At 51.4% G+C, this 24,337-nt stretch overlaps 1 protein-coding gene across 4 annotated transcripts in view; it reads left to right on the top strand.

Annotated features, from left to right (window-relative positions):
• Nucleotides 1–24,337, top strand: part of PALLD (palladin, cytoskeletal associated protein) — a 377,075-nt gene that overhangs the window by 171,482 nt on the left and 181,256 nt on the right. For all 4 annotated transcript variants that reach the window (XM_052645047.1, XM_052645048.1, XM_052645049.1 and 1 more), the window contains exons 5-8: nucleotides 666–771; nucleotides 2,029–2,103; nucleotides 6,426–6,567; nucleotides 7,630–7,653. In XM_052645047.1, the coding sequence (XP_052501007.1) occupies nucleotides 666–771; nucleotides 2,029–2,103; nucleotides 6,426–6,567; nucleotides 7,630–7,653 (347 nt within the window). The remainder of the gene's footprint in view (nucleotides 1–665; nucleotides 772–2,028; nucleotides 2,104–6,425; nucleotides 6,568–7,629; nucleotides 7,654–24,337) is intronic.

Genomic DNA, 24,337 nt, shown 5'->3' on the forward strand with positions numbered 1-24,337 from the left:
GTCCACAGTGTGGCAAAGAGACATGACTGAGTGCTAACTGAGCATTTGTGTTAAAGGGCTCTTAATAAGATCACATACTCGGCCACTTGTGCATTCAGACAAGGATCTCAAGTTTAGTGAAGTTACATGACTCACTTGAGATTCCATAGGCTGTGACTTAGCAAAATTGGGCCTAGGAACAACTCTTAACTTTTAGGCACTAAGAAAAGACCACAGTCCAAGACATTCTCAACTTTACACAATGGTTAATGGGAATGAAGAGCAGTTGCTGTACTGAAAACCAACCACCAGAACTTTGAATTAAATATAGAAGCCCGGTCCTAAGCATTTCCTAAACGTATCTGCTTACTGCCATAGACTGGGCTTATCGAAGTATTATCTTTTAGGATTTTCCAGTTCAGTACTTTCTGCTTTCTAATAAGAGCTGAGATACATAGTTCATGAGCTACTTTCATCTGTGTGTTTATTTTGCTGATGACTGTGGGGCCGTCTGAACAGACACTGAACACCACTGTTCTAACGATGGGTTGTGGGTCCCCATGTCTGAAGCAGTTACAGTTGAAGCAGATTGAGCAAACATAAACTGGCCTGTTCTGTGGAAATGTTTCAAAGAATAATTCCTGCTTAGGAAATTGTGACCCAAGACTTCACTCCTTACTTTCCAGAGCTCAGAAGAAAACCACTTCCGTGTCCCTGACCATTGGATCGTCATCTCCAAAGTCAGGAGTGACCACAGCTGTGATCCAGCCTCTGTCAGTCCCTGTTCAGCAGGTGAGCCTTATCCACAGCCTGAGGGGAGTCAGACTCTTTAGCGTAGAGACCCCAACTAGTCCTCCCTTGAAATACCTCCTCAGTGGACACACAACTGGGAGAAAAGACAATGATAAGTTCTTCCTTTTAATGCACTAAAAATAATTTTTAACCTGAGACACACCACCGATTAATCAACATCTGCATTTCCTTTGGGAATTTCTTTTTCTCGCAGCTAATCCTCTGATAAAGTGGGATCTGTCTTGGCTGTTACTGCTTGATTCTCGCTCACATACGTGCCATCTTCCATGTAGCCAAATTCATTAGCTCATTTAAATCAAAGCAGAAAATGAGAAAAGTCCGCCTTATCCCCAAAGTCCACCTGATAGAGCTCAGAAGTCCACCTGTCCTCTGAGAGCTTAGCAGATAATATAGGAATATTCAGATTCCTTCACTTCACTATGCATTTTCATCCTGCTTCCGTTTCATTGTAAGACTGCTTTATCCAAGAACAACAGTACCCACAACTGGGTCATTGTAGTGAGTTCACTTTGCAAACACAGAAGACCTGAAGCTTTTTTTAAGTAAAAAGTTAGAATCTAGATGTCTCTAAATCAAATGTGATACTTAGCCTTGGTGCTATGATGGGCATCTGTAAACCCAAGACTCTTGCAACGTGAGGTCATTCTTGAGTCATAAGTGTGTCTAATGAACATCAGTGTACCCTCCAGCCACTGAGCGCCAGTGCCCGTGGGTGTTTTACAAATTACAGGGCGCCCCTGGTGGCTCAGTGGTAAAGAATCCGCCTGCAGTGCAGGGAAACCAGGGTTCGATCCCTGGGTGGGGAAGATCCCCTGGAGAAGGGAACGGCAGCCCACTCCAGTACTCTTGCCTGGAGAGTTCCGTGGACAGAGGAGCCTGGCAGACTACAGTCCATGGGGTCGCAAAAGAGTCGGGCATGACTGAGCGACTAGCTCTTGCTTATGTACTCTGTGGTATGCTGGCTATGCGAACTGTAGAGAAAGCACATCTGAGATGAGACACGAGGCAAGAGTCAAGCAGTAGAAGTCTCTCGAGGAGGCATGTGTAGCAGAAACTCCCTGCCAACCCCCGAAGCAGAGCGGGGTTTGCAGAGACCATTCTGTGAGCCGCTGTGTAGGCACTGGCAGGTGTGCAGTGAATGCTTAGCCCTGTCGGTGGCCGTGCTGTCGCCGGTGTGGGCCCGTCTTTTCGTGGTTTGTGTGTTCCGAGTCTGACCCACGTGCCTCTGTCCTCCAGGCCCCCAGCCCCACCTTGTTCCTCTGCCGGCCGGATGGACCCGCTGCCGCCTGCCTCCCGCCTGTCTTCACCAAGGTCAGGCACCTGCACGTCTCATCCTGAGTTTGCTCTGGGCCTTTGGTTCCATTCCCCTGTGGCCTCATGTATAGTCTTTAAGCATTAAAACGCGTGATGAACAGGTTCTTACCGAGGTGGGGCTGAACAGATACTCAGTGCACAGACGCTGTGCGACCATGACCATATAAGCGTCTGAGAAAGGGGGGCCTGATAGAAGTCAGAATAGACTGGGAAAACCAAACAGTGCATGGGAGGAGACAGGATGATGGATGGGAACCTGGGAAACCAACAAGGCCTGTAGATGGTTTAAAACCAACGCACAGATTTTCAGTTGGTCTCAGTGCGTGTTTTGCATCGCCAGGCGTGATGGCCAGCTGAGCTCAGAAAAGGTCCCCTGGGGTGTTTCTCCTCTGTCTCCTCCCCACCTCTTTCTGAGACAATTATAAATGTTATAATTGGAGTTGAGTTGATTTATAGTGCTGTGTTAGCTTCGGGTGTACAGCAAAGTGATTCAGTTACACAGGTACTTTTTTTCAGATTCTTTTTCCTTATAGAGTTTTAAAAATATTGAGTAGAGTTCCCTGTGTAATACAGTAGCTTCTTGTTGGTTATCTATTTTAGATAGACCGTAGTCTGTACACGGCAGTCCCAATCTCCTAATTTATTCCCGCCCCCCGCCGACCCTTCCCCTTTGGTAACAGTAAAGTTAGTTTTCTAAGTGTGTGGGTCTGTTTCTATTTTGTATGTAAGTTCACTTGTATCATTTTTGGAATGAAAGATATTTAAAAGGCTCAGTTGAAGAGGTGCCCCATGTCTGTGTACCAGCATACTGGCAGAAGCCATGCCCCCAGGCCAGTCTCTAAGTTCAGTGTAATATAGCTCAAATTCCAACAGATCCTCGTTTTTACCGACGTTTGTTGTTGAACTTGGCAGTCTGATTCTAAATCTTTTGTGGTTTAGAAAGTGGCTGAGAGCAGCCAGGGTCCTCCTGCAGGGGCAGGCTGAGATGGTGTTAGGATCTAACATGTCAGGACTCCCTAGAGCAGAGCGCCAGGATGGCAGGGCTGGCTCAAGCCTGGACAGACAGACAGATGAGGCCCCGAGAGCTCCCACAAGATGTCCCAGCAACGCGAGGCTCCTTGGGCAGGGTAGGTTCCTCAGAAGTGGGCCCCGGCCTCAGCCACCTCACAGGATCAACCCCAAGTAACGGAAGACGAATGTGACAGTGGTTTCTGTAGTCCGTTATCTGAGATCTGTGAATCTTCCACAAGACAGCCGAGAAGAGTCTGTCTGTCTTCGTCCAGGGAGTGATGCTTCCTCCTAAGCCAGCCCGCAGCCAGCTTGGTTAAAGACCTCTTCCTGCAGAATGTTCACGGAGGACACAGTCAATGAATAAGGGTTGTCGACAACACCAGTGAGGGTTCACCTCCCCCTTCCCAGGATAAAATACCCGAAGAAGGAAAAATCCTGTCCCGCCTGTGAAGAGCGGTGTCGGGATAACAGCGCAGGGGGCATCCATCAGTCCGTGCTCAGAGCAGGAGTCGTTCACAGAGCGGCCGGCATGAACACTACATGGAGCTCAGGAGCTGTTCACACGCAGCCCCATCCATGAAATCCGTGTGACCTGCTGAGTTGTCGGAACGCTGTTGGTTTGGAGCCAGGGCCCCGCGCACCTCCAGGCTGAGGTGTCACACCCGTCCTGGGGCACCCGGCGGAGAGGGACCTGAGACTTCCGCTTCCTCCCGCAGGGCTGCAGAACTCCTCCAGGCCAACCGCAGCCCATCCTTGTCCCAGCAGCGCAGCCCAGCTCCTGGGGCAGAGACCCCAGCACAGTGTCCCCTTCACCCCAAAGGAAGCCAGGAGGCGTGCTCAGAGCCTAATAGAAAAGGAAACCAGAAGTCCACATTTTTCTAAAGCTTGAGTTTTTAACTCGCAAACGGCAGAGTGGCTATCCCCGCCTGTGGTGCGGGCCTCTCCCTCCTCGCAGGTGCCTGCAGCACCCTTCCCCTAGGGGCGGTGCCCCTCCCTGCCCTGCTCCGTCCTTCAGGGGCCTGGGCTCTTCCAGTCCTTGGGCACCTCCATCTGTGTCCCCCCATGCCCCTGGTGGGGGTCCCTGGGGCTGAAGCCGGGGCCGCCGACCTGGTGGGGACAGCAGCTCATGGGCCCCAGGGACATGCTCGGGGCCAGGAGAGCGGCCACCCCGGTGGCATTCTCCCTGGAGCCATGGACCCTGCAGGGAGACTTAGTACCAGGTGGACCCGACAGCACGCGATGCCCTCCTGGGGACCTCAGACCCCCAGGGCCCCAGACCAGCCTTCCGACGTCAGCTGTGCTGATGTGGCTTTGGTCAGGAGAAGAAGCTCACTCAGGAGAAGCCATGTGGCACACCTTGGAAGACTACGGAGGCCTGTGTGTGTGACGTGCCTGGTTTCTACCCAGGTCCTACCTTTGTGATTTTCCAGTGTGAGCAGTATGCACAATCCTAGGAGCAAACTAGAGGCCCGTAGGTGTCTGGAAGCTCACACGTGAAGTGTATTTGTGAAGCGTCTGTAATGTGCTGTGAATGCTCCCTGGACACACTGGGGACACCGATGACTCCATCCTCACTAGCTGCACCCCGAGGGCAACATCTTCCCTGCTGATCTACGGAATACTGCTCTCTGGACTAATCAGAAAGTGGAAGTCCATTTAAAACCAAAATCTTTTCTACATTTAAAACTAAGAATGAAGAGAGAATGGACTCAGAAGTAGGTAACAATATTCACCTTTTCGTTTACCAATAAAGGCCTTTGGCACCAAAATTCTCACCGAGTACATTAGACTTTCCGGCTTTTGCCCACATTGTGGACTTCTAGGGATTCCACGGGGCCAGAGCACATGCCCTGCAGGCCAGTTGCTACAGGATCTGTTTTTCTGCAGCACACCATTGGCCATCTCTTGAGGAAAATGTAAAATAAAAAGCAAAAATGAAAACAGGAAAAAAAAAAGCATACTTCCTACCGTGAATTTGTTTGCTTTGGTTCTATGCATAATCATTTATTGTATCTGACTTCCTTCAAGAGCTGTGCATGTCCTTTATCAGATGCGATACCCTGTAGGCACACACGTAGGTAGTAGAAAGTTTCAGTGGGCCCATGGCCAGGGGAAGAAGGCAAGGGGAGGCACCTGAAAGGGCCAGTTATTCCTTTGGTTTTCAGTAGCCGGTTTACAAGCTTCAGCTCTTTGCATCAGTGAAGCCACACTCATTTCTGGTCTGTTGGGCTGTAAAAGTTTATTGCTCTGGAGCTGGAGTGGGTGGAGCACCAGGGTGACACTGCTGGTCAGAGGGAGGAGCCAAGGAAGGTCAGGTGGGGGAAGTGCTCCCGTTTTATTTCACTCAGAACCTGCAGGTGAATGGAATCTGGAAAGGGGTACTGGTGCATCTATCTGTGGGGCCGCAGTGGAGACACGGACAAAGAGAACAGACTTACGGACCCGGGGAGCAGGTCTGGGAGAAAGGAGAGGGTCAGATGAGTGGAGAGAGTAGTGTAGGAACATATACACCACCATAGGTAAAATGGATCTCCAGTGGGAGATTTGCTGCGTGACTCAGGGAGCTCAAACCAGGGCTCTGTGACAACCTAGCAGGGTCGGATGGGGAGGCAGGTGGGAGGAAGGTTCACAGGGAGGGGGTATATCTATACCTATGGTTGACTCATGTTGCTATTTGGCAGAAACCAACACAATATTGTAAAGCAATTATCCTTCAATTAAAAATAAATTTAAGTATTAAAAACACAAAAGAACCTGCAGATGAGGAAATGCCAGCCCTCGTTCTGGTACAGCTGCCCCAGGATGCTGGTGGACAGAGGCAGGTCCTGGGGGAAGGTCGGAGCCGGGGGCACAGATGGGAGACCCAGGTTCAGTCCCTAGGTTGGGGAGATCCCGTGGAGAGGAGCATGGCGACCCACTCCAGTATTCTTGTCTGGAGAATCCCTTGGACAGAGGAGCCTGGCGAGCTCCTCCGGTGGACACGTGGCATCTCCTTCCCCTCCTGTCTGATCCCCCAGTTGGAGCATGGGTGCATTGTACCAGTGCATCCTCATGTAGATAAAGGCAGATCACGCCGACACTGGGAAGTTCCATGGGTGCTGGAGCCCATGGCCTGCAGGGCGGGCCCCGGGACCTCCCGCACTTCATCACCGGGGATACAGTGCTCTCCTGACCTGAGGAGGGGCTCATGTGCATGGTGCACACCCTGTGCTTGTTCCTTTGAGCTTGGGAAGTGTTCCTCTGTGTCATGAGACTGTGTTGTGTGGCTGTGTGAGCCCAGACCTGATGGGCGTGTCCCGGTGTTTCAGGAGCTGCAGAACATTTGTGCGTCTGAGGGCCAGGTGGTCGTGCTGGAGTGCCGTGTGCGTGGCACGCCCCCGCTGCAGGTCTGCTGGTTCCGACAAGGCAGCGAGATCCAGGACTCACCGGACTTCCGGATCTTGCAGAAAAGTAAGGAGGGGGTCCCCTCACAACACTGCCCACAGCACCACCCTCGGGTCTGACCAGGCCCTTGTCTCCAGTCCAGGAGAACCAGGAAGGGTTTAGTCACTGACATGCATGGATTTCTTCTTTGTTTCCTTTTTTTGGGGGGGATTTTATTACTTTTAAATTATTTTTTTATTCCTCCCTCTTGAACCTCCCACTCCAGCCCACCCCTCTAGATATTTTTTTAATTTTAATTTTTATTAAAATGTAGTTGATTTACAATACTGAATTAGTTTCAAGTGTACAGCGAAGTGATTTAGCTATACATATACACACATCTGAGCTTCCCCGGTGGCTCAGATTTCAAAGAATCTGCCTGCCGTGCAGCAGACCCCAGTTTGATTCCTGGGTTGGGAAGATCCCCTGGAGAAGGGGTAGGCTACCCACTCCAGTATTCTTGCCTGGAGAATCCCAAGGACAGAGGAGCCTGGCAGGCTGCAGTCCATGGGGTTGCAAAGAGTCAGACACGACTGAATGACTAAGAACAGCATACATACGTCCATCCTCTTTTGGACTCTTGCTCCAAATAGGTCACTATTTGGTATATGAGGTAGAGAGGACCCTGTGCTGTACAGAAGGCCTGGTTGTGTATCTGTTTATGGACAGTGGTGTGAGGTGTGTAGATTTGTGATCTCAGAGTGAGGGGACATGGGCTCCAGCATGTTAAAGCCATCCTGCTGGCTGTGGGCCCTCACATGCCCTGACTGAGGTTTTGTTTTCTTCTTCCTCAAAATCGCAAATCCACATTTGAATTCAAAGTTGGGCCAGTCATCTTAGGAGGCTCTGAGCCTTCTATGAACTGCAGTTGAAACCCTTGCTAGTGAGAGCTGTTAAGGGAATTTTGGTTTATTTATGGGAGTATAAATTGATCTACCATCCCTCTTTCTTGTACGATGGGGCTTGTCTGCAGTGTTTTTGCAGACGTGTCCTAGACAAGGTCACAGTAAAGGATGGGCAGGTTTAGTATGAACGGAAACTGACTCTAATGCTCTGTTTTGATTTCTTTTTTTCTCATGTGGGGAACAGAACCTCGATCCACAGCTGAACCTGGTAAGAAGCTTTTTCCTTTTTTCTCTCTGCTAATGTATCTTCAGTTTCAGTAGTTCTTTGTTTCTGTTTTAAACCACATGCAGAACAATGTTTTTGCAGTTCCCTGGAAATGTGAAACCCCCTTACAGACAATATCTTCTTTATTGTGGGGTCTGCACACTGCATTTTACATCCAGTTGTTTTATTAGTGAAACATTAAGTTCCTTTCAGACAAGGAGATCGGGCTCAGTGACTTAAGGCTTTTAAAATCATGGTCTGTTATACTCAGAAAGCAAACTAAGCTAGAGATGAAAAAGCATGCTGCTAAGAGGTGGCACATTTCTCCTAAACAGAAGACACCACCAGCTAGACTGCAGCCTGGAGACGCGTCTCCTGGGAGAGCAGCCTGAAGGTGTCAGCAGAGTGACCCCGGGGTCTCTGTGTCCTGAGCTGTCAGCAGAGTGACCCCAGTGACTCTCTGTGCTCCCTGAGGTGTCAGCAGAGTGACCCCAGGGTCTGTGTGTGTGTCCTGAGGGTCAGCAGAGTGACCCCAGGGTCTGTGTGTGTATCCTGAGGTTCAGCACAGTGACCTCAGGGTCTGTGTGTGTGTCCTGAGGGTCAGCAGAGTGACCTCAGGGTCTGTGTGTGTCCTGAGGTGTCAGCAGAGTGACCCCAGGGTCTGTGTGTGTCCTGAGGTTCAGCACAGTGACCTCAGGGTCTGTGTGTGTGTCCTGAGGGTCAGCAGAGTGACCTCAGGGTCTGTGTGTGTCCTGAGGGTCAGCAGAGTGACCTCAGGGTCTGTGTGTGTCCTGAGGTGTCAGCAGAGTGACCCCAGGGTCTCTGTGTCCTGAGGTGTCAGCAGAGTGACTCCAGGGTCTCTGTGTCCTGAGAGTCAGCAGAGTGACCCCAGGGTCTGTGTGTGTCCTGAGGGTCAGCAGAGTGATCCCGGGGTCTCTGTGTCCTGAGGGTCAGCAGAGTGACCCCAGTGACTCTCTGTGCTCCCTAGGTGTCAGGAGAGTGACCCCAGGCTCTCCGTGTGTGCGCCCCGAGCCGTGGACACTTCTGTGCTGCAGCAGGATAGCGGCGTCTCACTCACACATCCCTGGCCTCATCAGAGCCGTGTGCTCCAGCATCTGGGTCTCCTGCCCTCTGCCTCCCTCTTCTCATTCTTGCCTGTCTTCTCACAGACAAAACTGGCGTCTAAAGAGAAGCTGAGATTTCTGTCACGTGTTTCCTAGCAGGTCCTCCTGAAGGACACTGTCTCTGTCTTTCCCAGCAGTGACATCACAGGCTTCAGTCTTCTTGCTGAAGGGTAGGAATGATATGTCTCTGCTTCACCATGGTTGCGTCTCTTAGGAGCCAGACTCGGCTCTGGCGCTCCTTGGAGAGCTTGGAGGCTCCTGGTCAGAAAGGCTGCGGTTGGTCCCGAAGCTCTCATGCCCCAGCAGAGGGCCTGAGGGGCGGAATGTGAGCCAGTTCGGATCCAACCATGAGGGGTGCTCAGAGCACCCTGAGGGGAGGCTGAAGTGGATCTGATGCCTTCCACTTCCTTTTAAATCTTTGCTGGGCAGCAGGTGACTCGTTCCTGCTGCGCAGCGAAGTGAATCAGCTCTATGCACAGAGTACAGTCCATGGGTCTCAGAGTCAGATACGACTGAGAGCTGAGCCCAGCACACGCATATATCTGCTCTTGCTTAGCTCCTTTCCCGTGTAGGTCATGATGGAGTACTGGGCAGAGCTCCCCGTGCCCTCCAGCAGGTCCTGTGTGTACTGGCTTACGTGTACTGGTGCGCACATGCCAGTCTCTCTCCCAGTTTATCCCTTTCCCCCTTTCCCCTTCGTAACCAGAAGATTATTTTCTACACCTGTGACTCTACTTCTATTTTGTAAATCAGTTCATTTGTACCATGCATTTAATTCGACGTCTATGGGGTCGCACAGAGTCAGACACGAATGAAGCGACTTAGCAGCAGCAGCAGCAGTATCATCCTGTGTCCTTGTCTGTCTGACCTACTTCACTCAGTATGACACTCTCTAGGACCATCCTTGTCGCTGCCAGCGGCATCATTCCATTCTTTTCGTGGCTGAGCAGTACTCCACTGAGTATGTGTCCCGCGTCTTTCTTTCCCACCCCTCTATTCCATTCTTTTCGTGGCTGAGCAGTACTCCACTGAGTGTGTGTCCCGCGTCTTTCTTTCCCACTCCTCCCTCAGTGGACTTTCAGGTTGTTACCATGTCTTGGGCTTCCGTTGTAGCTCAGTCAGTAAAGAATCCGCCTGCCGTGCAGGAGACCCAGGTTCAATTCCTAGGTCAGGAAGACCCCTTGGGGAAGGAAATGGCAGCCCACTCCAGTGTTCTTGCCTGGAGAATCCCATGGACAGAGCAGCCGGGTGGGTTATAGTCCCAGGGGTTGCCAGGGCTGGATATGACTGAGCGGCCACACTACTAGCTAGTGCTATATCTTGGCTATTGTGAATAGTCCCGCAGTGAACACTGGGGTGCAAGTAGCGTTTTGAATTATGGTTTTCTCCAGATATATGTCCAAGAGCGGGATTGCTGGGTCATTTGGTAGCTCTGTTTTTAGTTTTTTGAGAAACCTCCAAACTGTTCTCCGTAGTGGCTGCCCCAATGTACATTCCAGCCAGCAGTGTAGGAGGCTTCTCTTTCCTCCACATCCTCCCAGCATTTTTTGTTTGTAGACTTTTTGATGATGGCCATTCTGACCAGTGTGAGGTGACACCTCATTATAGTTTTTATTTGCATTTCTTTAATAATTAGCAATGTCGAGCATCTTTTCCTGTGTTTTTTGGACATCTCTGTGTCTTTTTTGGAGAAATGTCTGTTTAGGTCTTCCATTTTTGATTGGGTTGTTTGTTCTTTTGGCATTGTGCTGTATAAGCTGTTTGTATATGTTGGACATTAATCCCTTAGCAGTTGCTTTGTTTGCAGATATTTCCTCCAGTTCTGCGGGTTGTCTTTTCATTTTGCTTCTGGTTTCCTCTGCTGTGCAAACGCTGATCTGATGCCTTCTTGTTGTGAGTTACTCCCAGATCGAGCGCCCACATGTATAGTCCCCACGGCAGGTGCTGTGGTCACTTTACAAATTATGGAAACACAGCTGCATATTTTGTCTGTGACGTGGTTTCATATAAAATTGATGCTGTGTAATGATGACGCTGTTCCCTGATGGAGGGAACTTCCGAGGCTCAGTCTCCTGTGTGAACTGGTGTGGAAACCCGATGGGAGTTAGGGCACATCTCTTACACTGCCATTTTAAACAGACTATATAGATGAATGGATATAAACACAGGAATCAAATTTCTCCTTTACCCCACAAGAAAGTTTGCATGAACAAATCTATGGAGAAGGTTATCTCTTAATACTTTATTTATTTACAAATAAAACTAAAGTCTTGGGCCAAACATTCTGAAAGCATTTCTGGTGGAATGGATTAAGAGTGCTTTTGAGGTTGCATTTTGGATTCTGTTTGAATTCATGCAACTTCTTTCATCATGTTTTATCCATTGTCATCACCTACACAGGTGATGTGATTTATTAAATGTCTCTCGTGATCTGTGTTGGAAAATCATAAACTAAGCATCATCTGAAAATTCAAAACACTGGTTAGAAATTGCATAGCTCAGTTTCTGAACATGTGTGTGTTTGAAAATTGAAAACAGTATGCCAACTAAGAAGGATTTGGTGACGAGGGAGAGAAACTCCCCACACTCCTACCCCTCACACGACATACATGCCTGTCTGTTACGTTTGCTGTTTTGCTTCTAGAATTTGGTTGAACTATTTAGTGAAACCAGTGCTGAGCAGCTTCATGGGGTAGTCTGACCTCTAGAATGTCTTTGAACGCCTTTGGGTTAGTGACAAGTCATGCCAGGGAGAGCAGGATATGGAAGGCCTTCCTTATAATCAGCACACCCTCAGAACATATGGAAAAGTCTGCCCTTTCTGTGCTCGCTCAAGTTTCCTATTTTTCTTTTCCCTTCGATTTGATCTGGAAGCATTTAAGAACACAGATTCCTTCATTCCAACCACAATAATAGCATTTGCTGAAGACAAGTATCAGTATTGTTTTGGTTGAACAGTATTTCAAGCAAATCTGTCAGTGCAAGGCAAACCACATATATAGTCATCAGTTATGGAAAAAAACACAACTAGTCTTCTCTGACCTCTGTAATTCCTCCACAATTGTGTTCCTCACAACACAGCTGGATTGTTCCTTTCTTTCATGGAGGACTATTACAATATTTGGCTTCAGGAGTCTACCCTTGGCATGGAGAATTACATAAAATCCATAAACATGAACAACGATCCAAGTGACCATTTATATGAGCTGTTGAGTTAGAACTTCACAACAAGCAAATATTAACACATATTTGTAGTTGAGCAGTGTCCTGGCTTGCCTGACAAAACCACATATGATTAGGATTCCTTTACTGGGAGGCGGATGTCTAACATTGACCTTGAAGTTGACTGATGCTTCCAGGGTACAAAACTCAACTTGTATTGAACCTTCTACTTTCCTTATGTTTAAGGATAGCTCCATCCCACGGACAGACCTGTGAGCTCTTCAGCCTTTCGGAATGTATGTAGGAACTGGCTTCCACCCTGGCTATTTTTTAGCCACTGTTCAATGGAGAGGAGATAAGTTTTGTTAAAGGACTAGGTTGAGGATGGTCTCCAAATGCCGAGATGTAAGATGGCTGAGATTCAGAATGCACCCAGCCTGTCCCCACTTCCTGACCCACGCACCCCTGTGCTCACCTCCCTGGCTGGCCTCTTCCCTTCCCTTCTTTCCCTGTTTGCCCCCTCACTTATTTATATGTCTGTTTTTCTCTTCATTCCCCTTCCTTTCTCTTATTCGTGGGTAAGATGAAGACCTGGAAATGAAACTGAAATTCACTGGTGCCGGTTGGCAGCCCCTGCAGGGGTTAGATGTTTAGATAAAGAAGGAAATAGCCGATTCCCTCCAGTTGTGTTACACAACGGAAGCAGGTTTTTCTCGTCACTCCTGGGCTGTGTCAGTCTGGCGTGTCTCCACTGCCTTCCTGTCTAGACAGAGGTCTGTCTGGATCCCCATCCCCTCAGCGGCTCAGGCCGCAGCAGTTAGTGTGCTCAGGACCCACATGTCTCTCAGAGAGCCTGCCCCAGCCTCCTTGACATGCTGACCTTATCCTGATTGAGTCCTTCAGAGACCTGTGTATGGGGGGGCAGGGAGGGGGGCAGGACACAGAAGACCCCTGTGACAGCTGTCAGCACCAGGCCCTGACTTAGCTGTCTGGAAATGGCCACAGACTGTGCTGACTTACTCCTGCGGCATTGTCTCATGGCGTGCAAAATCCAAACTCCAAAAACGTGTCTTATTGGTTGGGGGATGGTCCCTGAGGAAGTGTGGCTCTCTGCTCACCAGGGCTACCCACCTTCCTATCTCCCGAGAGTGGAATCCTCAGTCAACATGTGAATGAATTATGTTTTGTTACATGAAGTGAGGTGCTGAGTGGTCAGAGGGTGACTGTGAGCATGTTTGAATGCAGTTCCAGGTTAAGATGGTAGATTAAACAAAAGTGGGTTGGATAAAGCCTGTGGTTCCCAAACTGTGTGGCCAGACACCCCATGCACCACCCCTGCCTACAGAGGTGCTGGAGATGGTGGAGATTTTCAACAAAACAGTGAGACTTGACATATAGAAAAGGACTGCTGGCTTGAGCAGAGAAGGCAATGGCACCCCACTCCAGTCCTCTTGCCTGGAAAACCCCATGGATGGAGGAGCCTGGTGGGCTGCAGTCCATGAGGCCGCTGAGAGTCAGACACGACTCAGTGACTTCACTTTCACTTTTCACTCTCATGCATTGGAGAAGGAAATGGCAACCCACTCCAGTGCTCTTGCCTGGGGGTCGCACAGAGTCAGACACGACTGAAGCGACGCGGCAGCAGCAGCAGCAGCAGCTGGCTTGAGGCGGCTCTGCATCACGTTAGCCCATTCTATGTTCTCTTCGGTAATGTGGTTGTTGTTGTTAGTTGCTCAGTCATGTCCATTACTTTGTGACCCCATGGACTGCAGCACACCAGGCTTCCCTGTCCTTCACCATCTTCTGGAGCTTGCTCAAATTCATGTCCATTGAGTCAGTGATGCTATCCAACCAGCTCATTCTCTGTCGTCCCCTTCTCCTCCTGCCTTCAGTCTTTCCCAGCATCAGGGTCTTTTCCAGTGAGTCAACTCTTCACATCAGTTGGCCAAAGTATCAGAGCTTCAGCCTCAGCGTCATTCCTTTGAACTTTGTGAAACAGTTTTTTGTGTGTGTGTGATGAAGACCAAGTCCTGGATGCAAACCAGTGTGGAGCATGAAAGGAGAGTGGCCAGTCCAGTGTGGACATGAGAGGAGGGTGGGGGTCCACGGTCCAGTGTGGACGTGAGAGGAGCGTGGGGGTCCAGGGTCCGGCGTGGACCTGAGAGGAGCATGGGGGTCCAGGGTCCAGTGTGGACGTAAGAGGAGTGTGGGGGTCCAGGGTCCGGCATGGACGTGAGAGGAGTGTGGGGGTCCAGTGTGGACGTGAGAGGAGCGTGGGGGTCCAGGGTCCGGCGTGGACGTGAGAGGAGCGTGGGGGTCCGGCGTGGACATGAGAGGAGCGTGGGGGTCCAGGGTCCAGTGTAGACGTGAGAGGAGCGTGGGGGTCCAGGGTCCGGCGTGGACGTGAGAGGAGCGTGGGGGTCCGGCGTGGACATGAGAGGAGCGTGGGGGTCCAGGGTCCGGCGTGGACGTGAGAGGAGCGTGGGGGTCCGGCGTGGACATGAGAGGAGCGTGGGGGTCCAGTGTGGACTTGAGAGGAGCGTGGGGGTCCGGCGTGGACATGAGAGGAGCGTGGGGGTCCGGCGTGGACGTGAGAGGAGCGTGGGGGGTCCGGCGTGGACCTGAGAGGAGCGTGGGGGTCCGGCGTGGACGTGAGAGGAGCGTGGGGGGTCCGGTGTGGACCTGAGAGGAGCGTGGGGGTCCGGTGTGGACGTGAGAGGAGCGTGGGGGGTCCGGTATGGACCTGAGAGGAGCGTGGGGGTCCGGCGTGGACGTGAGAGGAGCGTGGGGGTCCAGGGTCCGGTGTGGACGTGAGAGGAGCGTGGGGGTCCAGGGTCCGGCGTGGACATGAGAGGAGCGTGGGGGTCCAGGGTCCGGTGTGGACGTGAGAGGAGCGTGGGGGTCCGGCGTGGACATGAGAGGAGCGTGGGGGTCCAGGGTCCGGTGTGGACGTGAGAGGAGCGTGGGGGTCCAGGGTCCAGTGTGGACGTGAGAGGAGCGTGGGGGTCCAGGGTCCGGCGTGGACGTGAGAGGAGCGTGGGGGTCCGGTGTGGACATGAGAGGAGCGTGGGGGTCCGGTGTGGACTTGAGAGGAGCGTGGGGGTCCGGCGTGGACATGAGAGGAGCGTGGGGGTCCGGTGTGGACGTGAGAGGAGCGTGGGGGTCCGGTGTGGACGTGAGAGGAGCGTGGGGGTCCAGGGTCCAGTGTGGACGTGAGAGGAGTGTGGGGGTCCAGGGTCCAGTGTGGACGTGAGGGGAGCGTGGGGGTCCAGGGTCCGGCGTGGACGTGAGAGGAGTGTGGGGGTCCAGTGTGGACGTGAGAGGAGCGTGGGGGTCCGGTGTGGACGTGAGAGGAGCGTGGGGGGTCCGGCGTGGACGTGAGAGGAGCGTGGGGGTCCAGGGTCCGGCGTGGACGTGAGAGGAGCGTGGGGGGTCTGGTGTGGACCTGAGAGGAGCGTGGGGGGTCTGGTGTGGACGTGAGAGGAGCGTGGGGGGTCCAGGGTCCGGTGTGGACGTGAGAGGAGCATGGGGGTCGGGCGTGGATGTGAGAGGAGCGTGGGTGTCCGGTGTGGACGTGAGAGGAGCGTGGGGGTCCAGTGTGGACGTGAGAGGAGTGTGGGGGTCCGGTGTGGACGTGAGAGGAGCGTGGGGGTCCAGGGTCCGGTGTGGACCTGAGAGGAGCCTGGGGGTCCGGCGTGGACGTGAGAGGAGCGTGGGGGGTCCGGTGTGGACGTGAGAGGAGCGTGGGGGTCCGGTGTGGACATGAGAGGAGCGTGGGGGGTCCGGCGTGGACGTGAGAGGAGCGTGGGGGTCCAGGGTCCGGCGTGGACGTGAGAGGAGTGTGGGGGTCCGGCGTGGACGTGAGAGGAGCGTGGGGGTCCAGGGTCTGGTGTGGACCTGAGAGGAGCGTGGGGGTCCAGCGTGGACGTGAGAGGAGTGTGGGGGTCCAGGGTCCGGCGTGGACGTGAGAGGAGCGTGGGGGTCCAGGGTCCGGTGTGGACCTGAGAGCAGCGTGGGGGTCCAGGGTCCGGCGTGGACGTGAGAGGAGTGTTGGGGTCCAGGGTCCGGTGTGGACAGGAGAGGAGCGTGGGGGTCCGGCGTGGACGTGAGAGGAGCGTGGGGGGTCCGGCGTGGACCTGAGAGGAGTGTGGGGGTCCAGGGTCCGGTGTGGACATGAGAGGAGCGTGGGGGCCCGGCGTGGACATGAGAGGAGCGTGGGGGGTCCGGCGTGGACATGAAAGTATTGTGGGGGTCCGGCGTGGACCTGAGAGGAGCGTGGGGGTCCGGCGTGGACGTGAGAGGAGCGTGGGGGTCCGGCGTGGACGTTAGAGGAGCGTGGGCGTCCGGCGTGGACTTGAGAAGAGCGTGGGGGTCCGGCGTGGACGTTAGAGGAGCGTGGGGGTCCGGCGTGGACTTGAGAGGAGCGTGGGCGTCCGGCGTGGACCTGAGAGGAGCGTGGGGGTCCGGCGTGGACTTGAGAGGAGCGTGGGGGTCCGGTGTGGACGGGAGGAGGGTCACTGGTCCAGCGAGACTCCAGGAGAAGTTGTGCCATGGTCCAGGGCTGAGCACACGTACACACATACACTCATACGCACGTGAGTGATCATGGTGACTTAAGAGTAAACTACTGATATTTTCTTCAATTTATGTGTGTTTTTAAAAACAGTAACTTCTTAAGACCTAGATATTATTTCATTCTTGGTAAGAACTACTTAGCAAACAGGACTGTGCCCTGCATCTTTTGGTTTGGAACACCAAGAAAAATTGCTGAAACACTTAGAGTCTTGTGAACTAAGAAAGTCTGCTTTAATGTCTGGGGAGTGAGGGAAAGTCTTGAAGCAGGAGATAGAAGGACCGTGTCACTCTGAGGACCTGAGACCTGCCTCCGCCCCCCGACCCATTACCCTAGCCCTGGGAAGGCCGGCTGGGCCGAGGTGCTGGGGCTCCTCTCTGGGCAATTGGAACACCTTGAAAGAAGAAAAACCCTCCCGTGACAATCCAGGAGTTTCTCCAACACAGAAGCAGCTATGGGAAGGCCCAGGTGCCCAGTGCTCTCTGCTGCTCCGAGCTTCCACACGGCTCAGAACCATGAGGATGGGAAGAGATCAAAGCCGCATGGAGAAACTGCCCTCTGGGATGGTAGAGACAAGCAGGATCAGCTCCCCAGAATGCAGCGTGGAGGCAGCAGACGCAGTAAGAGAAACCGTGAAACAGCACCGCTGTCGTCAGAGAGACGAGAGAACCAGTGCATCCGGGAAGCAAAACTAAAAATACAAGAGCTGGGAGGAGGGAAGGGTGTTCAGAAAATGAGGAGTTCGTGGAATGAAAAGACTAGGAACAGAAACAAAAGCTGGGAAAATGTCTGACAAAGGAGGAGGAAAAGACAGGAGGGATGTAAGAGAGAAAAGGAATGAAAATCAGACGATAGAGACCCACCCGGGTGGACCACACATTCGCAACTAGGATTCCAGGAGGCGAGGATGAAGGGGAGGGATTATCAGTGAGATACTATGTTTATTCCCCAAACTGGAGGCAGTCAGGGTCCAGACTGAAGGGGCCCTGAGCACACAATGTGTCTAGACACACTGATGGCCACGCGTCATGTGAAGTCACAGGCCCTGGGACGAGACCATGATCGCCCCACACCCGAGGAGGCAGCCTCGGCACACAGCAGTACGTGGATCAGAGAGCCCAGGCCTCTGAGCGGGCCCACAGCACACAGAGGTGAGGCAGGCCTTCCACATGCGGCTGTGATGTGACCTCCAGCACAGAGCCGGACCCCAGGCGAGCCTCTGGCTCCACGCAGAGCAGCACTCGGGATCTGTCAGACTTGCATGCAAGGACTGCCCCACACCACCTGTCTGCAGGGTGTGCTCCTGGCAGCGAGAGTGCTCACCGGCCGGAGCGAGGCGCAGGGCAGGAAGGAGCGCGACAGCAAAGGCGAGCAGAGCTGGGGGCACCCACAGGGCACGGCCACACTGGGGTGTGACGAGGGCAGACACAGTGCAGCGTTCCCCACTCAGAGCTCAGGGCCAGTGCCCGTCTCGTGCTCTGACGACAGATGATGGGGGGGCTGGTGAACTGACCCCAGGTCGCACCTCTGCTTGGCCTGACCCCCATCCGTGCCTGCAGAATCAGCTGGGAGCACACGTGTACCTGCTTGTGGACGTGCTCTGATCTGACCCAGAGCTGAGAGCAGAAAGTCGGCCGGGCTAAACTTCAAAGTGGTCACGTGACAGACGCAGACGACCCCCCCCCCCCCCCGCCGCCAGGTCTTCTGGCCAGCTGTCCCGCTCCTGCCCGTGCTCAGCCCCTCCACACAAGCCGCCACCCAGCCAGGAGCCCCAGATTTCCCAGGAGACCCTGTGGCCTTGACCACTCGGGACCCCTGTGTGCTTCGGTAAACACCCGGGGAAGCTCAAGTTTTTTCTGACAGTGGCGAGTTGACCTTTTCTTTACATGACGAGATAAATGGTTGTGCTCAGTCGTGTCTGACTTTTTCAAGTGCCATGGACTGGAACCCCCGCAGACTCTCTGTCCATAGGATTTTCTCAGCGAGAATACTGGAGTGGGTTGCCATTTTCTTCTCCAAAATGCTTGTTAGTCAGCATTTAAAAACTAAGTGAAGTCAGAGAAAAATAAGTATCATATGACGTCACTCATGTGAAATCTAAAATAATGATGGAAATGAACTTATTTGCATAACAGAAATAGTCACAGATGTAGAAAACAAGCTTACGGTTACCAAAGGAGAAGGAGGCTAGGAAGCGATAAGTTGGGAGATTGGGACTGACATGCAAACACCACTATATGTAAGGTAGGTAACCATCACAGACCTACTGGGTAGCATGGGGAGCTCTGCTCGGTGCTGCAGCAGCTTGTGTGGGAAATGATCTAACGGAAGGGGGATTGTGTGCATGTGTAACTGACTCACTCCACTGTACCCCTGAAACCGACACAACATGCCGACCGACGACACTCCAATCAAAATAAATCACAAAGTGAAACTAAAGGGCACACTCCTGAAGGAACTAGAGATATGCGGTAAACATACAGGGAAATCAAACGGAAAGGAAGATTCAGCGGGGGTGGGTGTTGGGGAGCATTTCTAAAGAACTGGTCATCTTTCTTTTCTTAGATTTATTGATGAGTCTGTTGGGGTTCATTTCATTGTTACTCCCTAATCTGTGCATTTTTATTTTTAATTTTTTATTGAAGTGTAGTTGATTTATAATGTTAGTTTTTGCTGCATGTTAAAGTGATCGAGTTTCATATACATATATATCTGTTCTTTTCGTATTCTTTTCCATTATGATTTATCACAGGAAGTCCTTTAAAAAATGTATGTGTCTTATAGTTGATTCAGTCTTAAACACTGAATCACATCTTGCTAACTTTAGTCCAGAGTCCTTTTTATTATTATTATTAATAGTTACGTTAGCCAAATTATGTGGTTTGGAAGGTAAAAGCTGCATTTTATTTTTAGTTAGGCTGGACCCCAAAGGGGGAAAAAAAAAGGCCTGTGAAGGAAGACATTTATGAAGACATCCCCCGGTTACCCAGAGGATCCAGTAATATAATCCATGCTGCTTCCTCATTTTATGTTTCTGCGAACAAAATGGTTTTGTTTGTATTTGATGAAGAGTTAAGCATGCCCAAGAAGTTGAATGAAATATGAGATTAACCTCTGACAGGTAGTTATGTGATTAAATAACTTTTAAGTAATGGTAAAAAAAGGCAGAATTTACCACCAGCAAAAAGATTTCTGATTTAGTAAGTTGTTATATGTCTTCAAATCAAAGCTTTCCAGTTAGGAAAACTGGATCCAAATAGATCATAATTAGAGTCATTAGTAAGTTTAAACTTTCCCGTTTTTTAGAAGGACAGTTTTCTAATGCAGGCAAATGAGCCTCTGTCTTTGAGACAAGCAGTCATTTCCTAATTCCCATCCCTCACCAAAGTGCACTTCGCGGACGTCTTACGGTCTTTGTTCGAAGACCCTCCCGGGAGAGAGCTGGGTGCAGCAGCCGGGCTCGTGCCCTGTCTTCCTGGCTTTCTTCTTCCCGTAATGTCGGAAGCGTACAAGCCAAGGTGCTGCTTTCTCAGCAAAGCATGAGCCCGTTGTCACTTTCGGATGCAATTTTCCAAGAGAAGCAAGCTGAACAACTTTTAGGGCCTTGGACTAAAGCTTTATCGTGTAAAAGTCACTGAGACGTGGCAATGTCTGAAGATAACCCAAAGAACGTGCTCGTGCTTTTTTATTCTGACTTTTTTGTTTTGTATGTAAACCGTCCAGTCGGTCATCAGCTCTATGCATGAACATACCTCATTTTATGCAAGAGAAGTGTTCCTGAGAATTTCTGGAAAATGAAGTTTGTTGAGTCAGATTTGAAACACGAAGCCTTTTCATTCTCTGAAGGGTCCTCTGGGTGAGAAGGGGCAGGTGTATAAACAAGCTGGGGCTTTCTTAAAATGGCATGACTTTAAAAAAAATATCACAAAATTGTAGATAACCTAAGAAGGTACTCTGAGAGTTGACGAGGTCATTGCTCCCAGATCAATTTCTCTCATCCCTGCTAGGTAAGATTTTATACTGATATACAGCATTGTATGAACTGTAACCACTGTGCTTGCAAGGAAAGCTTCTCAGGCATTTCTCTGTCTCTAGAAGCTCCATCTTCCAGGACAGTGCAATGGGGAGGGGGGCATGGGTGCCTCAGCAAATGCTGCTGAGCCCACCTCCCAGAGAATGGCCAGGACAGGGTGGAGGGTGGGGGGTTTTCCCCCAAATCCCCGTACACTGGGCTGTCCATCTCTTCTCCTACTGGCAGAGCCATGTGACAGTGCCCTTGGGGCTGGACTGGCATCCTTCCAGTGTGTCTGGTCCCTGGAGGACACAGAGCCCACCTGCTCGTGCAGGTGGGTTTGCAGTGAGCTACTTGGACAGTGAGAGTAATTCGCATGTTCAGATCCAAGAAACTCCCCCTTTCCCACCTTTCACAGCTTCATTTCTGTTGAGTTCTCCATCTACTGGACGAGGAGCAAACGCAGAACACTTAAAGGCCTTGTGCTGAGGAGCTCCTGGGAGGCAGGGCGTGACCTTCAGCGTTTCGGCCTCAACGTTAATTAACTGTGACTTTGGGAGGATCCCTTGGGACCTTGCCCAAAGGAATGAGCAATTTGAACTAGTCCTTGTAGCCCAGATTTATTTGTTCAGTTTACAAATCCCCAGTCCCTGATGCACTTCCGGATAAATCTGACTTTCTCCAGGATTTGTCTCCTGATGCACTTCTGGATAAATCTGACTTTCTCCAGGATTTGTCTTATGTGACTCCTCCCCCCTCCCCCCCACCGACTGGAATTGTTTCTAGCTTCGTGTCTTTCTTGTCGGTGGGGAGCCTGGACGTGTGTGCAGTGCAGTCAGGACACACAGGGCACCCTCCCCCTGCTCCCTGTCACCCTCCCGTTCTGGCCACTGAGCCTTTGCATCAGAGATAGTTGTGTGCTATAAATGCTCTTAAGCCTTTCCCTGAAAACCCTTTCCTAATACGCCAAACAGCTCCATCTCACAGGATTCCTTGGTTTTTGAGCCAGAACTCCAGTAAGCCCTCTAGGGCAGTGTTTTTAAACTGTGGATCATGACCTATGAAAGTGGATGGCAACCCCCCATTCATTTAAAACAAACTAGAAGAGAAAATGCATAGTGCCCAGCATTTTCCCACTATTGGTAGCGCAGGAAGTCTTCAATGATACCATTATTTCAAAAAGGGAAAATAATTTTGTTTGTTCAAAGAAAGCTGTACGTTATTAAGAACTCAGCATATCTTGTGATTGAAATCAAGGTCAACAAGCTCTCTTGGGATGCAAAGGAAGACATACTTTCATTTTATTTACTGGTTTATTGGTCTACTTTTTATTTACTTCTTTTTCATTTTCTCTGTGTTGGATCTCTGTTGGACTTTTCTCTAGCAGCACTGACAGCGGGGTGGCAGGATCCTGTGCTCTAGCGGCAGTGCTCAGGTTTCTCATTGCAGGGACTTCTCTTGTTTCCGAGGATGGCCTCTAGAGCAGTTGGGATTCAGCATTTGTGGTCCCCAGGCTCTAGAGCACAGGCTGAATAATTGGGACACACAGGCTTGATCGAGCCCATGTCTCCTGCACTGGCAGGCAGGTCCTTTACCACGGAGCCGCAAGGAAGCCGTAATTGGCCTACGTTTGCCTTTCCTACTTCTGTTGGTGTGGGAAAGTTGAGAGATGTCATTCTGATAAATAGCAGTGTTGTTATTATAAGATCAGTTCAGTTCAGTCACTCAGTCGTGTCCAACTCTTTGCGACCCCATGAATCGCAGCACGCCAGGCCTCCCTGTCCATCACCAACTCCCGGAGTTCACTCAGACTCATGTCCTTCGAGTCCACGATGCCATCCAGCCATCTCATCCTCTGTCATCCCCTTCTCCTCCTGCCCCCAATCCCTCCCAGCATCAAAGTCTTTTCCAATGAGTCAACTCTTCGCATGAGGTGGCCAAACTACTGGAGTTTCAGCTTTAGCATCATTCCTTCCAAAGAAATCCCAGGGTTGATCTCCTTCAGAATGGACTGGTTGGATCTCCTTGCAATCCAAGGGACTCCCAAGAGTCTTCTCCAACACCACAGTTCAAAAGCATCAATTCTTCAGTGATCTCAGCCTTCTTCACAGTCCAACTCTCATATCCATACATGACCACTGGAAAAACCATAGCCTTGACTAGACAGACCTTTGTTGGCAAAGTAATGTCTCTGCTTTTGAATATACTATCTAGATTGCTCATAACTTTCCTTTCAAGGAGTAAGTGTCTTTTAATTTCATGGCTGCAATCACCATCTGCAGTGATTTTGGAGCCCAAAAAATAAAGTCTGACACTGTTTCCACTGTTTCCCCATCTATTTCCCATGAAGTAATGGGACCGGATGCCATGATCTTCATTTTCTGAATGTTGAGCTTTAAGCCAACTTTTTGACTCTGCTCTTTCACTTTCATCAAGAGGCTTTTTAGTTCCTCTTCACTTTCTGCCATAAGGGTGGTGTCATCTGCATATCGGAGGTTATTGATATTTCTCCTGGCAGTCTTGATTCCAGCTTGTGCTTCTTCCAGTCCAGCGTTTCTCATGATGTACTCTGCATAGAAGTTAAATAAGCAGGGTGACGGTATACAGCCTTGACGTACTCCTTTTCCTATTTGGAACCAGTCTCAGTACTTCTTATAAACCCACTGTATTTACAGCATAAATTGTTTTGAGGCCAGTTTGCTAATCTCATGCCTTATGGTTTACTCCAGGGAAGATGCCTTACTCTGAACTCTGAGAAACATGCCATCAGGGCTGTCAGAGGCAGGGAAGCGCGGCCCCATCCAGGTCTGCCAGCTCTTGCTACAAGGCCCAGGGGCACAGACACCAGTGCCTCCATGTGGTGACCACTGTGTGGCGCCTGACTCTGTGGTTCAGCCGTTTGCAGCTCTGTGGTCCACGTCAGGCTTGGCCCCCACCCCATGGGCGCACGTGGTGGGCGTGGCCAGCCTCCAGGGTAGCTGGGATGAGCCAGTGGTCTTGGGTGATGGGCAGTAGCCCATCTCAGCTTGGGGGACCCTGAGTTCCAGGTCACCAAGGGTCCATCAGGGCTCGCAGAGATGGAGCAGAGGGACAGGGCCCCTGAGACTTTCGCTCCAAAGGGACATCATTCCCACCACCCCCAGGTTAAAGCAGTTGCCAGGCCAGCTGAATCTCAGGACTGGGACAGAGCCCAGTGCAGGGGGCCTGGGTGTTGGAGGGGAACCCCCAAGTCCCAGGACTGAGACAGGACTGCAGAGCCCCATGTGGGGGCCTAGGTGTAGGAGGGGAACCCCCAGATCCCAGGACTGAGGCAGGACTGCAGAGCCTGGTGTGTGTGGGGGGACTGGGTGTAGAAGGGGAACCCTCAGATCCTAGGGCTGGGACAGGACTACAGACCCCATATGGGGGGGCCTGGATGTAGGAGGGGATCCCCCAGATCCCAGGCTGAGACAGGACTGCAGAGCCCAGTGCCCAGGGCCTGGGTGTCGGAGGGGAACCCCCAGATCCCAGGCTGAGATAGGACTGCAGAGCCCAGTGCCCAGGGCCTGGGTGTAAGAGGGGAACCCCCGATCGCAGGCCTGGGACAGGACTGCAGAGCCTGGTGTGGGGGGTACCTGGGCTTGGGTGTAGGAGGAGCAGCCCCAGCCATTCCTACGAACAATCCACAGCACAGTCTTACGTATTCCACATGATGTGTGATTAATCAGTGTCTGTGGGAATCAGAAATACACAACGTTTCTTAACATTTACCAACACAGCCATCGTGTGTCACTGATGCAACATAGACAGTCATTCCATGTAATAATAGTTAATAGA

The sequence above is a fragment of the Budorcas taxicolor genome, chromosome 8 (assembly GCF_023091745.1).
Source record: "Budorcas taxicolor isolate Tak-1 chromosome 8, Takin1.1, whole genome shotgun sequence".
In the NCBI taxonomy this organism is placed as follows: Eukaryota; Metazoa; Chordata; class Mammalia; order Artiodactyla; family Bovidae; genus Budorcas; species Budorcas taxicolor.